The sequence below is a fragment of the Nerophis lumbriciformis genome, linkage group LG02 (genome assembly GCF_033978685.3).
Source record: "Nerophis lumbriciformis linkage group LG02, RoL_Nlum_v2.1, whole genome shotgun sequence".
Lineage (NCBI taxonomy): Eukaryota > Metazoa > Chordata > Actinopteri > Syngnathiformes > Syngnathidae > Nerophis > Nerophis lumbriciformis.
The window spans coordinates 54,120,836-54,139,538 of NC_084549.2; the positions used below are offsets into that span (position 1 = coordinate 54,120,836).

General features: G+C 41.4%; 1 protein-coding gene across 1 annotated transcript in view; it reads right to left on the reverse strand.

Annotated features, from left to right (window-relative positions):
• Positions 1–18,703, reverse strand: part of edaradd (EDAR-associated death domain) — a 49,954-nt gene that overhangs the window by 15,831 nt on the left and 15,420 nt on the right. Inside the window, exons 2-3 of the mRNA XM_072916542.1 lie at positions 5,982–6,043; positions 5,629–5,671 (exon numbers count right to left, since the gene is read on the reverse strand). Coding sequence (XP_072772643.1) covers positions 5,629–5,671; positions 5,982–6,043 — 105 coding nt within the window. The remainder of the gene's footprint in view (positions 1–5,628; positions 5,672–5,981; positions 6,044–18,703) is intronic.

An 18,703-nucleotide genomic window follows, 5' to 3' on the forward strand; every position in this document is an offset into this window, starting at 1 on the left:
CAGCACGGTGGAGGGGTTAGTGCGTTTGCCTCACAATATGAAGGTCCTGGGTTCGATCCTGCGCTCGGGATCTTTCTGTGTGGAGTTTGCATGTTCTCCCCGTGACTGCGTGGGTTCCCTCCGGGTACTCCGGCTTCCTCCCACCTCCAAAGACATGCACCTGGGGATAGGTTAATTGGCAACACTAAATTGGCCCTAGTGTGTGGATGTTGTCTGTCAATCTGTGTTGGTCCTGCGATGAGGTGGCGACTTGTTCATGGTGTACACTGCCTTCCGCCCGATTGTAGCTGAGATAGGCTCCAGCACTCCCCGCGACCCCGAAAGGGATAAGCGGTAGAAAATGGATGGATAGATGGATAGTCCAGAATCTTCATAGTCCAGGAGGACCGACCCAATTAGAAACCGGTACTAGTAGTTGGTGTGATTACCTTGCAGAGTTGTGTCTAAGTTGGGGCTGGAAGTCTTTAAAATCAGTGTCTTTGTCTTGTACCCCGCCTACCGCCCGAATGCAGCTGAGATAGGCTCCAGCGACCCCCCGCAACCCCAAAAGGGACAAGCGGTAGAAAATGGTTGGATGGATGGATGTCTTGCCAGTTGCTAGGTCTGCTAGCATTATCATCCCTAGCCCCCTCATCGCCAGGTGGGTGCTCAGATAAGTCGTGCTGCCGCTACTTTATCGCTACTTTCCAAACGTTACAAATGGTCATACTTTTATCCAAATGACCATTCTTTTTTCTTTTTTTTATTAATCCAAACATTAACCAAACTTTAGATTTAATATTCGGGGGTGCATTGCTTTATAACAGGGATGTCAAACATGCGCCCCGCAGGCTTTAGGAATTTGCTAAGCGTAAAATTGAGCTGCATTTTTAAATTTAAGAAACTGTTGTTCTAAATCTGTCCAGTGGATGTCGCAAGAGCAATTCTGTTAGGCAAGCAAATAGTTTACACTAGGACCAGCAAGTATACCAAGCCAGAGGTACATGGTAAAGCGGGGCAGCGACTCCTCCCCTCGACCCAACGTAAAACAAACCGGAGTAAAATAAACAATTGGTAACCCCACTTAAAATGTTGCATGAGACACTGCACATGGATATAGTTCTGTGAACATTATTGTCTTCTGTGCAAATTTTAATAAAGTGAACAGTGTGCGATTTAATGAAATACTTTCAGTCTTTTAAGTTTTTAATTGTGGTTTGTTGACATTGTTTACACATTGCACAGCTTTTATTTGTCTATCGATACACAGTGATGCCTCAAAGGCAAGGAGGAAGTCAACCCTCTTGAATAGGTTTTCCAGTTTGAATGGTTTGTTGAGTTGGCACAGGATAAACTATGTGGACATGACAAATGAGGTAGTTGATACATGAAGAATTTTTATTTACGCTTTATTTTGTTTTTTGTTCAATCCTAGATGGGCTTTGACTTAAAGATTAACTGCTTTGTAAATACACTGAGATAAAGTCTAAGTTCATTGTGTTCTTCATGGTGTTTTTGAAACTGCACCAAATTTTTTCCTCGGAATTTTTAACTAACTTGAAGTATTTTGTCAAGAGGATTATTTGTGATATGTACATTTTCAGAATGTCCTTGTTCTGTTTTGGGCCAAAGTAAAACAAAGAAAACAATCTGAAGTTGTCGAAGTTGTATTTTAAAGTTATCATGCCATGATTTAACCTGTTTGCCCACGTGCGAATAAATTTCCCTCCATGCGGCCATTGAAACTAAAATTAGTTTGACGCCCCTGTTTTATAAACTATTTCGGTGCTGTCTGACATGTTCCTCTGTCTTCAGTCGCAAACGAGAACAGCACTCTCGTATTACGTCATCGCAGAAATCTCGCAAGATTAGAGTGGCCATATTTCGTAGTAGATCTACGAGCAACCTATTCATGACTTTCCAACCGAACATAGGTAGATAAAATGAATCCATACGAGAAATAGATCAATCCAAACAATGTATTCAAATCTCTAAAGTTAAAATCGGTTTGTACCGATTAATTTTGACACCCCTACAAGTCACATAGGTAAAAAAATCTAAATTGACGGAGTAGAAGAGTGGGCAGTGCCGGTTCGCAGTGTGGTGAAGCGACAGACCTCCAGGAAACCGCAAATCCTGAAAAGCGAAAATCCTGCCGACAACTTTGGCCGGAGGCGGTAAAAGCTGGACCGCTGCTTATAGTAAAAGAAAGTTATTTTAACCTGTACCTATAAATTAATGCTAGCGACTAAGACCGGATGTTTTTGGGCTGATCTAACGAGGTTCACTGTGGCATTCGCTGTGCCAACTAGCGGTGGGGTGGCTTGTAACTCAAACTTATGCTTGCAACTTCAGCATAACCAAAAGCCCACAGACAGCTTGTATCTCAAAATACACTTAAATAGAGGTAACACTCGTATATTATCACTGGAGGACGAAGCTAAACACGTTACACACCGAGTAAGAAAAAGCAGGCGCAGACAAGAAGGCATGCTAACCGCTAAACTAGCCGCTACGCAAGCTTGGAACAACAGAAGAAATATGTGCTTAGTATAGTTTAAGAAGTGTAGATGCAAGTGTGTTAGAGCAGAAAGTAACTAACAGGAATACTATCAGGAAATGAACAAGTAGAATAATAATAGTTAGAGAGAGAATAATATAATGATGTTTGTTGCTGTGTAGTGGCTACGTGTACACATAAGGCGGGTGTCTGCAACCCGTGGCCTCTGGAGCCGCATGCGGCTCTTTAGCGCCGCCCTAGTGGCTCCCTGGAGCTTTTTCAAAAATGTATGAAAATAGAAAAAGATGGGGAAAAATTATATTTTTGTTTTAATATGGTTTCTGTAGGAGGAAAAACATGACACAAACCTCCTTAATTGTTAGAAATCCCACTGTTTTAAACATGATTCTCTGATGAGAGTATTTGGCGAGCGCCGTTTTGTCCTACTAATTTTGGCGGTTCTTGAACTCACCGTATTTGTTTACATGTATAACTTTCTTCAACGATGCCAGAGAAAGACATATTTTATGCCATTCATTCTTTGTCTCATTTTGTCCACCAAACGTTTTATACCGTGTGTGAATGCACAAAGGTGAACTCTGTTGATGTTATTGACTTGTTGGAGTGCTTATCAAGCATATTTGGCCAGTGCATGACTGCAAGCTACTCGATGCTAACATGCTATTTAGGCTAGCTTTATGTACGTATTGCATCATTATGCCTCACTTGTAGGCAAATTTGAGCTCATTTAATTTCCTTTACTTATGTTCTCTGTAGGGATGTCCGATAATGGCTTTTTGCCGATATCCGATATTCCGATATTGTCCAACTCTTTAATTACCGACACCGATATCAACCGATATATACAGTTGTGGAATTAACACATTATTATGCCTAATTTGGACAACCAGGTATGGTGAAGATATGGTACTTTTTTTTTTTAATTAATAAAATAAAATAAGATAAATAAATTAAACATTTTCTTGAATAAAAAAGAAAGTAAAACAATATAAAAACAGTTACATAGAAACTAGTAATTAATGAAAATTAGTAAAAATTAACTGTTAAAGGTTAGTACTATTATTGGACCAGCAGCACGCGCAATCATGTGTGCTTACGGACTGTATCCCTTGCAGACTGTATTGATTTATATTGATATATAATGTAGGAACCAGAATATTAATAAGTGTATCTTGTGTTTTTTATGTTGATTTAATAAAAAAAATAAAAATAAAAATAAAAAACCATACCGATAATAAAAAAAACGATATCGATAATTTCCGATATTACATTTTAACGCATTCATCAGCCCATAATATCGGTAGGCCGATATTATTGGACATCTTTAGTTCTCTGTGTATTTAATTTATATTTGTATGTCTCATGACACATTATCTGTATGTAATATTGGCTGCATTTCTCATAGTTGTTTGTGTGTCATGTTGTTCCAGACCACAGCAAACGTAACCCAGCTTGCAAAGATTGTTATAAATCAATTCGAAGAAGACAGACTGCCATTTCCTTTAACTTGGACACACACATCTATACCTTTGGCCATTCTAAGACAGTCATTTAGAGGAGTTATCACACCCCCTGAGAAGCCTGCGTTTTACTAATGTTTTCCAATGTTGTAAAAATGGGTAGAATAAATATTACATTTCAACATTTCTGTCCACGAAGATTTGTGTCAGCCTGCGACACAGTCATTTTGATAGTAGCCTAATATAGCCAATATAGACACTTATATCATGTGTTGACTTCATGGTAACACTTACAGAAGGCTTTTAATTTTTTGCGACTCTAGACAGATTTTTTTTTTGTATTTTTGGTCCAATATGGCTCTTTCAACATTTTGGGTTGCCGACCCCTGAGATAAGGGGAGGGCGTATGTATCCATAAATCAATAATGTTGATACCAAGGGTGGTAGCATACCAGAGTGATTAGATCAGGGGTCACCAACGCGGTGCCCGCGGGCACCAGGTAGCCCGTAAGGACCAGATGAGTCGCCCGCTGGCCTGTTCTAAAAATAGCTCAAATAGCAGCACTTACCAGTGAGCTGCCTCTATTTTTAAAATTGTATTTATTTACTAGGAAGCTGGTCTCGCTTTGCTCGACATTTTTAATTCTAAGAGAGACAAAACTCAAATAGAATTTGAAAATCCAACAAAATATTTTAAAGACTTGGTCTTCACTAACTGACAAAGAAACAGATAACAGATTTGGTGTCCAGTTCAAAGTGTGACATGATTTATTTAAAAATTTGAGAGTTGACTTTTGTATTTTACATGAGTTATTATTTGTACAAACATGGTGCAAAGTAATTCATGATTTGTTAAAAAATGTTAGTGGCTAGCTAGTTAAAATGGGATATTGTGATTTCACAAGACTGTCTTAGAAGTGATCATTTGAAAATGTTCAATTTGAAAAATGTGCACTTAGAGAAAATATAAAAATAAAGTGTTGCATATTGATAGTTATCTGTTTCTATATATATTTATTGTGAGAAATCATTAAGATGATCAGTGTTTCCCCAAAGATAAATATCATTAATTATTAATAATAACATAGAGTTAAAGGTAAATTGAGCAAATTGGCTATTTCTGGCAATTTATTTAAGTGTGTATCAAACTGGTAGCCCTTCGCATTAATCAGTACCCAAGAAGTAGCTCTTGGTTTCAAAAAGGTTGGTGACCCCTGGATTAGATCGATACTTTTATTTTCACAAAATCATTTTTTTGTAGTTTTTGTTAACGTTTAAAAATTAAGGGCAAAAACCCAAGGATTTTAAATGAGTAATAGATAACTGTTTTTACGCGTGTTAAGTTATTCTGTATCACTGACTTTCCTTAACAATAAGGATGTCAAAAGTAATTAAAATATTAGAAAAGACAACTTTGAAAATTATCCAAAACAAATATATCAGAAATACCAGTAAAAGAGCTGCCATTAATTTGTCTAATTGAATTTTAATAATTTATGTGCGTATTTACAAAAATACAAATTAAGTAAAATCACATCCAATTATTTTTTGTGCCAAATTATAAAAAAATTAATTGTTTGAGTCCCCTGACAAATTGTTCAAGTAGCATCCCAGAATAGTTTGTGTGTGACTTTACCGTTTGAATATTGTTTTAGAAGATGTACTTACCATGAGGATCAGTAACTTGCACGGGGTAATTGGCCTCCAAAGACTGTGACAAGGAAAATACATTATCTGACTTTTTGCTTGTGCTTAGGGATAGAGGTTAAGGTAAGGGTTAGAAGTTAGTGTAAAAAAATGTAGCTTGAAACACAGCTGTGGGAGTAAAGTAACTGTCAAGACAGAACACAACATGCTGGAACATGCTTTGAGTGAGCTTGCAGCAGCAGTTATGGAACATCTCTTAGCATATTACTTATCATAGTACCAAGAGAACATGTGACAGAAAAACAGTCAATCGGCACAAAGCAAACAGAAAAACAAAAATAGTAAGGACAAAAAAATAAGTTAAAAGTGCTCACAAATTGGGTCACAAAGGTGGTGGTGTCTGTGTCCTCCACTGGTTCAGAGCTGATTCCTTGAGCTGACAAAAAGAGTTTTGTTGAAAGCATTGTCTTCGTTACACATGTTAAAATGTTTTAAATAAAACCATTTGTAGTTTGGAGGATCTTTACTCACATTAATATAACTGAAACTGACTGAAACTAGTCATTGTTTGTAAATGCACATGTGACTTTTTCCAGAGTGGTGATGTAACGATAAACGGTATTAATGATAAACCGTGGTAAAACTCCCGAAGTTTAGTATGACAGATTTAAATTAAAATGATCATAAAATCGCACTTTGATAATCTCACGGACCTGTGACACTGCTCATTTACTGTGGCAGCAAGCTAGCTAGCTCAAATGCGAACATAACATAATAAATACATAACATAATACCTGGTAATTTCAGGTAATCTGGGAATTTTCGGAACGGGGAAATAAAATGGCTTGAATGTCCGGGGTGAGTGGAGTTTGTGGATGTTTGAAATGTGGGATGTGCAGTATATTGTATACTTCCCATTCATTGTCAATGGGGAAACGTTTCCTGCAAATCCCGGGAAAACCGGGAATTTGGGGAAAGGGAAAATATGTTTTGCGTTCGATATATCGAAAGAGTAGTGTGTGTGGATGGTGGAAAAGTCAGAATTGGCTAAAAAATAGCTCACCATTTTGGGCATTGTAGAACTATGAACATGTCCACTAATTTGAATGAGAATGTCCTAGAAGTTTTTTAATTTCCTAGAAATTTGGGGAAAACTTTTTGGGAACATTTTTGAAATTATAGATGCTACCACAATTGTCCTAAATGATATGAATAGGTTGGTGTTGGAATTTTCCAAAAATTGACGTAGTAACAGTTTGAATTTGAATTGGTATTTTGGAATTACCGTATTTTTTGGACTATAAGTCACAGTTTTTTTCATAGTTTGGCCGGGGGTGCGACTTATACTCAGGAGTGACTTATGTGGGAAATTATTAACACATTACCGTAAAATATCAAATAATATTATTTAGCTCATTCACGTAAGAGACTAGACGTATAAGATTTCATGGGATTTAGCGATTAGGAGTGACAGATTGTTTGGTAAACGTATAGCATGTTCTATATGTTATAGTTATTTGAATGACTCTTACCATAATATGTTACGTTAACATACCAGGCACGTTCTCAGTTGGTTATTTATGCCTCATATAACGTACACTTATTCAGCCTGTTGTTCACTATTCTTTATGTATTTTAAATTGCCTTTCAAATGTCTATTCTTGGTGTTGGGTAGTGATGGGTCCGGCAACACCGATGCATCGGCGCATGCGTCGAGCTCATAGAGCGAAACCCTGTGTCGGTGCGCGTACCGCTTTTAGAAAGTCACGTGACCGATCATGAGCGGTTTTGGTCACGTGACCGATACGCGAACTGTGTCGCACTGACGCCTCCTCTGTGCCCTGTGAGCGGCTCTTTTCTACAGCCGGAGAAATAATAACTAAGAAGAGAAAGCGTCTAAAATTGAATACGTTGGAAAAACCGGTTTTATTTTTTAATAAAAATGTGTAAAAATAGATAAATAATATTTTCCAGGTCCACAAGCAACCTCATTCACAACACGTTCTCTTAGATGTCCATGTTATGATACATGTTCACATTATTTATTGACTGTATCTAAAAAAGACAAAAAATATATTTTTATTTAAATGAAGTTATGAAATAATCCTAAATGAAATACAATGACTTGGTTTATATTATTGTATATACAAGGTCAGTGGTTCTCAACCTTTTTTCAGCAATGTACCCCCTGTGAATTTTTTTTAAATTTAAATACCCCCTAATCAGAGCAAAGCATTTTTGGTTGAAAAAAAAAAGATTAAGTAAAATACAGCACTATGTCATCAGTTTCTGATTTATTATATTGTATCACAGTGCAAAATATTGCTCATTTGTAGTGGTCTTTCTTGAACTATTTGGAAAAAAAGATATACAAATAGATAAAAACTTGTTGAAAAATAAACAAGTGATTCAATTATAAATAAAGATTTCTACACCTAGAAGTAATAATCAACTTAAAGTGCCCTCTTTGGGGATTGTATTAGAGCTCCATCTGGATTCATGAACTTAATTCTAAACATTTCTTCACAAAAAAAAAAATCTTTAACATCAATATTTATGGAACATGTCCACAAAAAATCTAGCTGTCAACACTGAATATTGCATTGTTGCATTTCTTTTCACAGTTCTTTTTGACAGACATTTTAGTGACAAACCTGAGCTTGTGCTTCACGGAGTTTATGAACTTACATTCATATTTTGTTGAAGTATTATTCAATAAATATATTTATAAAGGATTTTTGAATTGTTGCTATTTTTAGAATATTTAAAAAAAAATCTCACGTACCCCTTGGCATACCTTCAAGTACCCCCAGGGGTAAGCGTACCCCCATTTGAGAACCACTGTACTAGGTCATAAAATCAGTGTCAGTTGAGTCGGTCCATAGGTTGCCTGTAGGGATTTTTAATGTCCAGCAGATGTCAGTATTTAGTGACACAGTATCGACACAGTATCAATACAGTTTTGCAATGTGTCGAAACGCTTCATGAGGCCTCATCAACCCATCACTAGTGTTGGGTTTTATCAAATAAATTTCCCCCAAAAATGCGATTTATACTCCAGTGCGATTTATATATGTTTTTTTCCTTCTTTATTGTGCATTTTCGGCCGGTGCTGTTGTGTACCGGGCAAAGGGAAGGAGGCGACACCAAGGCAGAACTGCGGTTTACCAGGTTTATTGAAAACCTTGATGAGTGTGTGGGGTGTGTATGCTACCACAAGTGAATGAGTGCAGACGATGTGTAGGGTTAACAATGTAAGTTTTACCAGGGGGTGTTGTCGGTGCGTGTTGTATGAATCGTTCGTCAAATCCAAGGGGCAAGGCGAAGAGGCAGTCAGCAGGGAGGCAAGCAGTTGGGGGCTGGAGAGAGGCAATGATGTCCGAGTCCAAGCAGAGGTCAAGGGTCGAGGGAGGCAAGCAGAGATCCAGGTGGAGGTCGTGAGGCAGGACACGATAACAGGCAACAGGGAAGACACTGTGGAAGACACAAGGGACATCAAACACGGGAACGAGGAAGAGCACAAAGAAGGCGAGCAAGGAACGAGGGAGTGGTGCCAGACGTGATGCTTACTCAGGAAGATTGGCTACGTTCTGGCGAAGGTCCTTTGGGTCCGCTGGCTTTTATGTTGCTCCCTCTCATCAGGCCCAGGTGTGCTGATGCGAAATTGCTTGCAGCCTTGTCGCTGCATGGGCGTGCTGTGCCCAGCGTGAGCAGGGGCGTGTCCAAGTGTGCTGCCAGCAGAGGTCCCGGCAGCTCCAGCTGCCGAGGAAAAGTGGGTTCGAATCCGCGCCGTGACAGGTGCAACTTATACTCCGGAGCAACTTATACTCCGAAAAATACGGTACTGGAATTTCGGGAAAACCGAGAATTTGTTCAAAAATAATTGGTGACTTTTGTTGTCCCAACCAAGAGGGATGTTTTGAAGGTGGAATGGTCAAAAACAGTTGAAAAATGTGGACGGTAAAATTTTCCAGGAAGGCTTTGTTTTTTTTTTGTTTTTTTTTGTTTTTTTCTCCTCTCTGAGCTGCCACCTTACCGTGGTAGAGGAGTTTGCGTGTCCCAATGATCCTAGGAGCTATGTTGTCCGGGGGCTTCCATGCCCCCTGGTAGGGTCTCCCAAGACAAACAGGTCCTAGGTGAGGGATCGGACAAAGAGCAGCTCGAAGACTTCTATGGAAATGCAAGAACCGAGACTCAGATTTCCCTCGCCCGGACGCGGGTCACCGGGGCCCCCCTCCGGAGCCAGGCCCGGACTTGGGGCACGATGGCGAGCGCCTGGTGGCCGGGCCTTTCCCCATGGGGCCCGGCCGGGCACAGCCCGAAGAGGCAACATGGGTCCCCCCTCCAATGGGCTCACCACCCATAGCAGGGGTCATAGAGGTCGGGTGCAATGTGAGCTGGGCGGAAGCCGAAGGCAGGGCACTTGGCGGTCCGATCCTCGGCTACAGAAGCTAGCTTTTGGGACGTGGAACGTCACCTCGCTGCAGCTCAGAGTACAGGAAGCAGTGCCTGGGGAATCTGTGGTGGGCTCTCATATTTCTGGGGCTGAGGTTGCTGAGGTAGTTAAAAAGCTCCTCGGTGGCAAGGCCCCAGGGGTGGATGAGATCCGCCCGGAGTTCCTTAAGGCTCTGGATGCTGTGGGGCTGTCTTGGTTGACAAGACTCTGCAGCATCGCGTGGACATCGGGGGAAGTACCTTTGGATTGGCAGACCGGGGTGGTGGTTCCTCTCTTTAAAAAGGGGAACCGGAGGGTGTGTTCTAACTATCGTGGGATCACACTCCTCAGCCTTCCCGGTAAGGTCTATTCAGGTGTACTGGAGAGGAGGCTACGTCGGATAGTCGAACCTCAGATTCAGGAGGAACAGTGTGGTTTTCGTCCTGGTCGTGTAACTGTGGACCAGCTCTATACTCTCGGCAGGGTCCTTGAGGGTGCATGGGAGTTTGCCCAACCAGTCTACATGTGCTTTGTGGACTTGGAGAAGGCATTCGACCGTGTCCCTCGGGAAGTCCTGTGGGGAGTGCTCAGAGAGTATGGGGTTTCGGACTGTCTGATTGTGGCGGTCCGCTCCCTGTATGATCAGTGTCAGAGCTTGGTTCGCATTGCCGGCAGTAAGTCGGACACGTTTCCGGTGAGGGTTGGACTCTGCCAAGGCTGCCCTTTGTCACCGATTCTGTTCATAACTTTTATGGACAGAATTTCTAGGCGCAGTCAAGGCGTTGAGGGGATCTGGTTTGGTGGCTGTAGGATTAGGTCTCTGCTTTTTGCAGATGATGTAGTCCTGATGGCTTCATCTAGCCAGGATCTCACTGGATCGGTTCGCAGCTGAGTGTGAAGCGACTGGGATGAGAATCAGCACCTCCAAGTCCGAGTCCATGGTTCTCGCCCGGAAAAGGGTGGAGTGCCATCTCCGGGTTGGGGAGGAGATCTTTCCCCAAGTGGAGGAGTTCAAGTACCTCGGAGTCTTGTTCACGAGTGAGGGAAGAGTGGATCGTGAGATCGACAGGCGGATCGGTGCGGCGTCTTCAGTAATGCGGACGCTGTATCGATCCGTTGTGGTGAAGAAGGAGCTGAGCCGGAAGGCAAAGCTCTCAATTTACCGGTCGATCTACGTTCCCATCCTCACCTATGGTCATGAGCTTTGGGTTATGACCGAAAGGACAAGATCTCGGGTACAAGCGGCCGAAATGAGTTTCCTTCGCCGGGTGGCGGGGCTCTCCCTTAGAGATAGGGTGAGAAGCTCTGTCATCCGGGGGGAGCTCAAAGTAAAGCCGCTGCTCCTTCACATCGAGAGGAGCCAGATGAGGTGGTTCGGGCATCTGGTCAGGATGCCACCCGAGCGCCTCCCTCGGGAGGTGTTTAGGGCACGTCCGACCGGTAGGAGGCCACGAGGAAGACCCAGGACACGTTGGGAAGACTATGTCTCCCGGCTGGCCTGGGAACGCCTCGGGATCCCCCGGGAGGAGCTGGACGAAGTGGCTGGGGAGAGGGAAGTCTGGGCTTCCCTGCTTAAGCTGCTGACCCCGCGACCCGACCTCGGATAAGCGGAAGAAGATGGATGGATGGATGGATGGCTTTGGTTTTTTGAACTTGGAAAATGGTAGTTACATTGTCCAAGATGGTGGAACAGTTAAAATTGGTTGAGAAATGTGGGAATTGTGAAAGTTTGAAAATGGCCAATTCATTCTTCAATATTATGTTATGTTATGTTATTTTCATTTATGATGCGCCCCCCCCAACCAACTGTTACATCAGCCCGGGGCGCAATGGTAAATGTCCCCGAAAACCGGGAATTCTAGGTAATCTGGGATACTTTTTTTAAAATGTTTTTGGAGAGCTTACGATTCCAGGTCAAGCCGGACGTTTTGATACTGGAACGGTTCCAATCGGATGAAAACTGCGGGCTGTGGAGCTCGCCAAACTTTTGCGGCGGAATAATAATAAATAGATGTGTTTTGCTTGGACTTTGACACAATAATATACATGTCCTTGCACATCTAATATATCATGTATATATATTGATGAACAAGAGTTGGTATGGTATGTGCCAGTCATCTGCGGTTGTCTTTTTCTGACTGTTCAAAAAGCGCATGACAGCCAGTGAATGTTTATGTATTAATATTAATAATAGATTAGATTTATACGGCGCTTTTGTAGACACTCAAAGTGCTTCACAGAGTACTGAGAACTCATCATTCATTCACTCCACATTCACTTCCTGGCACTAAACCTGCAGAAAAAAGGTAAAAAGTTTCTCTATGTTTACATTTTCACACTTTGCACTATTTTGATGCACTTTATTAAGCCTTTTTTACGTATTCCTTACTTTTGCACCTTGATTTTAAGAAATTATTGTTAAGTCTTCACTGTGATCTTAGAATTTTGTTCACAGTGAGTGCTTTCCATGGTTGTGTTGACATTCCTTCCTTTCCTTTCTGCCTTGATAGTTTGACCAGACGAGAGTTACAGTTCAAATACAAATGTTTACATTTAACATGTATATACATATATGTGTGTATATATATATATATATATTAGATGTGTGGGAAAAAATTGATTCGAATTCAAATCGCGATTCTCACGTTGTACGATTCAGTATCGATTCTCATTTTTCAAAAATCGATTTTTACTTTTATTTTTATTTATTTATTTATTTTTTAAATTAATCAATCCAACAAAATAATACAAAGGAATACCATAACAATGCAATCCAATTCCAAAACCAAAATCCAGCAACACGCAGAACAGCAATAAACAGAGCAATTGAGAGGAGACACAAACACGACACAGAACAATCCAAAAGTAGTGAAACAAAAATGAATATTATCAACAACAGTATCAATATTAGTAACAATTTCAACATAGCAGTCATTAAAAATCCCTCATTGACATTATCATTAGACATTTATATAAAAAAAAAAAAGAACAATAGTGTCACAGTGGCTGACACTTGCATCGCATCTCATAAGCTTGACAACACACTGTGTCCAATATTTTCACATAGAAAAAATAAGTCATATTTTTGGTTCATTTAATAGTTAAAACAAATTTACATTATTGCAATCAGTTGATAAAACATTGTCCTTTACAATTATAAAAGTTTTTTTGCAAAAATCTACTACTATGCTTGCATGTCAGCAGACTGGGGTAGATCCTGCTGAAATCCTATGTATTGAATGAATAGAGAATTGTTTTGAATCGGAAAAATATCGTTTTTGAATCGAGAATCGCGTTGAATCGAAAAAATCCATTTATAATCGAATCGTGACCCCAAGAATCGATATTGAATCAAATCGTGGGACACGCAAAGATTCGCAGGCCTAATATATATATATATATATATGTATATATATATGGTCATAAAAATATCAATATCGATATCGACCGATATAAAACATTTATATTGTGACACTGTTTTCAGCTATATTGCCTAACCCTAATTTAGGGATGCACTGGAATGAAAATTATTGGCCAAAAACAAAAACTGAAATTGAGGAAAACAAGGCAAAAATCAGAAACACCAATTATTGTTATGTCAATTATTATTAACTTTGTATTTATGGCTTAGACTGTGCACTAACGTCACTAAAATCAAGGCATTGCAATTGCACAAATTATATCCATCCATCCATTTCCTACCGCTTGTCCCTTTCGGGGTCGCGGGGGGTGCTGGAGCCTATCTCAGCTGCACATGGACGGAAGGCGGGGTACACCCTGGACAAGTCGCCACCTCATCACAGGGCCAACACAGATAGACAGACAACATTCACACTCACATTCACACACTAGGGACCATTTAGTGTTGCCAATCAACCTATTCCCAGGTGCATGTCTTTGGAGGTGGGAGGACGCCGGAGTACCCGGAGGGAACCCACGCAGTCATGGGGAGAACATGCAAACTCCACACAGAAAGATCCCGAGCCCGGGCTTGAACTCAGAATTACTTAGGACCTTCGTATTGTGAGGGACATGCACTAACCCCTGTTCCACCGTGCTGCCCTTGCACAAATTATAGTTGTCCCCCAAAAAATCTAACAATTGTAACATTTTGAAAACACGAATAAAGTGGTATTCGAATAATATAAAATATAAATAATAATGTTTCGGACAAATAGTGAATATCACCATAGTCCACGCACTTAGAGGCAGTGATGGGCAAGCTACTTGGAAAATGTAGTAAGCTAAGATACAAGTTACTCTTCAATAAATGTAGATAAGCTACAGAGGAAGCTATACCCGGAGAATTGTAGCAAGCTACACTACTCGCTACACGGCAAAAGTGACTTGCTACATCAAAGCTACATTTAACGGTATTTCTATCTACGTGCCCACATGTATAATATCAATGTTAATGTACAGTTGTACAAAACCCAAAACCAGTGAACTTGGCACGTTGTGTAAATCATAAATAAAAACAGAATATAATGATTTGCAAATGCTTTTCAACCTATATTCAATTGAATACACTGCAAAGGCAACATAATTAACGTTCAAACTGGTAAACTTTGTTATTTTTTGCAAATATTAGCTCATTTGGAATATGATGCCTCCAACATGTTTTTAAAAAGCTGGCACAAGTGGCAAAAAAGACTGAGAAAGTTGAGGAATGCTCATTAAAACACTTATTTGGAACATTCCACAGGTGAACAGGCTAGTTGGGAACAGGTGGGTGCCATGATTGGGTATAAAAGCAGCTTCCATGAAATGCTCAGTCGTTCACAAACAAGGATAGGGCGAGGGTCACCACTTTGTGAACACATGCGTGAGAACAACATTTCTCAACGAGCTATTGCAAGGAATTTAGGGATTTCACCACCTTAGGTCTGTAATATAATCTAAAGGTCCAGAGAATCTGGAGAAATCACTGCAAGTAGGTGGCAAAGCCGAAAACCAACATTGAATGCCCGTGACCTTCGATCACACAGGCGGTACTGCACCAAAAACCGACATCAGTGTGTAAAGGATATCACCGCATGGGCTCAGGAACACTTCAGAAAACCACTGTCAGTTCATCGCTACATCTGTAAGTGCAAATTCAAACCTCTACTATGCAAAGCCAAAGCCATTTATCAACAACACCCAGAAACGCCGCCAGCTTCATCGGGCCCTAGCTCATCTAAGATGGACTGATGCAAAGTGGAGAAGTGTTCTGTGGTCTGACGAGTCCACTTTTGAAATTGTTTTTGGAAACTGTGGACGTCGTGTCCTCCGGACCAAAGAGGAAAAGAACCATCCGGACTGTTATAGGCGCAACGTTCAAAAGCCAGCATCTGTGATGGTATGGGAGTGTATTAGTGCCCGAGGCATGGGTAACTTACACATCTGTGAAGGCACCATTAATGCTGAAAGGTACATACAGGTTTTGGAGCAACATATATCGCCATACAAGCAACGTCTTCTTCATGGACGCCCCTGCTTATTTCAGCAAGACAATGCTAAGCCACATTCTGCACGTGTTACAACAGCGTGGCTTCGTAGTAAAAGAGTGCGGGTACTAGACCTGCCTGTAGTCCAGACCTGTCTCCCATTGAAAATGTGTGGCACATTATGAAGCGTAAAATACGACAATGGAGACCCTGGACTGTTGAACAACTTAAGCTGTGCATCAAACGCCTAGAGGGGGGGGGGGGTACCCACATATGCGGTCCTCTCCAAGGTTTCTCATAGTCATTCACATCGACGTCCCACTGGGGTGAGTTTTTCCTTGCCCTTATGTGGGCTCTGTACCAAGGATGTCGTTGTGGCTTGTGCAGCCCTTTGAGACACTTGTGATTTAGGGCTATATAAATAAACATTGATTGATTGATTGAAACAAGAATGGGAAGTATCCATCCATCCATCCATCCATTTTCTTCCGTTTATCCAAGGTCGGGTCGCGGGGGCAGCAGCCTAAGCAGAGAAGCCCAGACTTCCCTCTCCCCAGCCACTTCGTCCAGCTCTTCCCGGGGGATCCCGAGGCGTTCCCAGGCCAGCCGGGAGACATAGTCTTCCCAACATGTCCTGGGTCTTCCCCGTGGCCTCCTGCTGGTCGGACATGCCGTAAACTGCTCCCCTCACCTCCCAGGGGGTGATCAAGGGAATGGGTCAAATGCAGAGGACAAATTTCACCACACCTAGTGTGTGTGTGACAATCATTGGTACTTTAACTTAACTTAACTAGTGAGGCGTTCGGGTGGCATCCTGACCAGATTCCCGAACCACCTCATCTGGCTCCTCTCGATGTGGAGGAGCAGCGGCTTTACTTTGAGCTCCCCCCGCATGGCAGAGCTTCTCACCCTATCTCTATGGGAGATCTCCGCCACACGGCGGAGGAAACTCATTTCGGCCGCTTGTACCCGTGATCTTGTCCTTTCGGTCATAACCCAAAGCTCATGACCATAGGTGAGGATGGGAACGTAGATCGACCGGTAAATTGAGAGCTTTGCCTTCCAGCTCAGCTCCTTCTTCACCACAACGGATCGATACAGCGTCCCGCATTACTGAAGATGCTGCACCGATCCGCCTGTCGATCTCACGATCCACTCTTCCCTCACTCGTGAACAAGACTCCGAGGTACTTGAACTCCTCCACTTGGGGAAAAATCTCCTACCTAACTCGGGGATGGCACTCCACCCTTTCCTGGGCGAGAACCATGGACTCGGACTTGGAGGTGCTGATCCTCATCCCAGTTGCTTCACACTCGACTGCGAACCGATTTAGTGAGAGCTGAAGATCCTGACCAGATGAAGCCATCAGGACCACATCATCTGCAAAAAGCAGAGACCTAATCCTGCAGTCACCAAACCGGATCCCCTCAACGCCCTGACTGCGCCTAGAAATTCAGTATTAGTATAGTACTAATGAATCATAGTCGGTACTATACCGCCTCTGAAAAGTACCGGTAGACCACCCCCCGCGCCCCCGTCGTCGTCACGTTGTGCCATTTCTGGTTTACGAGTAGAGGAGCATGATCACAGAGTACTTACAAGCAGACACAGTGTGTGTAGACCGAAAAGGGAGAACAGACGCATTTTAGCTTAAAAACTAACAATAAAGTTGAAGTTATAACACTGAAACACCCACCGGAAGAGATGCTTTAAGACATGGCTAGCTAGCTAGCGGCTAAAGTCCATCCGCAGTCGGCAGTGTTGTAGCTACTTCTAAATCACTAATCCTCGCCTCCATGGCTACGAATAAAGTACGTTTCTTACAAGTATCATCCCGGCAGGATGAGGAATAGCTAAACATGCTTCACTACTCACCGTAGCTCACCTGCGTCAAAATGTAAACAAACGCCATTGGTGGATCTAGGCCTAACATCGACTGTAATGATACTAAGTACAGTAGTGTATTTAGTCGATACTACTATGATTACGTCAATATTTTTTGGCATCACAACATCTTCTTTCGTTCTTTTAAAATGTATATTATGTTTATAAACTCAGGAAATATGTCCCTGGACACATGAGGACTTTGAATATGACCAATGTCTGATCCTGTAACTACTTGGTATCGGATTGATACCCAAATTTGTGGTATCATCCAAAACTAATGTAAAGTATCAAACAACAGAAGAATAAGTGATTATTACATCTTTAACAGAAGTGTTAAAAGAGAAAGTAAGCAGATATTAACAGTAAATAAACAAGTAGATTAATAATTAATTTTCTACCACTTGTCCTTAATAATTTTGAAAAAATAATAGAATGACAAATGACACAATATGTTACTACATATGTCAGCAGACTAAATTAGGGGCCTTTGTTTGCTTACTTACTACTAAAAGACAAGTTGTCTAGTATGTTCACTATTTTATTTAAGGACTAAATTGCAATAAGAAACATATGTTTAATGTACCCTAAGATTTTTTGTTAAAATAAAGCCAATAATGCAATTTTTGTGGTCCCTTTTATTTAGAAAAGTACCAAAAAGTATCAAAATAATTTTGGTACCTGTACCAAAATATTGGTATCGGGACAACACTACCTCATAAACACCTGCTTTACCACAGCAGCAGGCTTCTGTGGAGCCAAATTTCAGACTTTCTTGTGACGTTATCTTTGGCGCGTACAGATATGCAAAGAGGTATTCAGATTTTTCCTGGAAGTGCATCTATTTTGAAGGGCGGCCGTCATCGTTCACAATAGCGCTACACGTAATATTTCCGAACTATTCAGTGGAAAATAACATTGCACCGTCTGTGAAATAGATAAGAAGTCCCTTTGTCGTTATAAGGAGCGAACAGCTGTAATTGGATGCAAGGATCCGTACGAGATCGACAAGTCTGAGAGTAGCAGAGACCATGGGCAACATCTTCCCCGATGTCTCATACCCGGACTTTGTCAACGACCTAATGGTTCGACCCAGTCCAGACTTTCAAAATTATGAGAGTCCAGAAAGCTAAGACTGCTTTGTTTGTGGATGGGTTTGTGACATTTATGTTTATCTGTATAAACCAAGTGGACATTGTGTCGTCGGTTAGAGGAACTCTCGGAAATGATCCAACCCAAGTTCGACACGCTGCATAATCAAGGATAACTAATTGAATGTCATCTCAGCACACTGTGACTGTAAGACAGGATTGACAGAATTGTTGTTCTCATGTCGCTTCACTTTTGT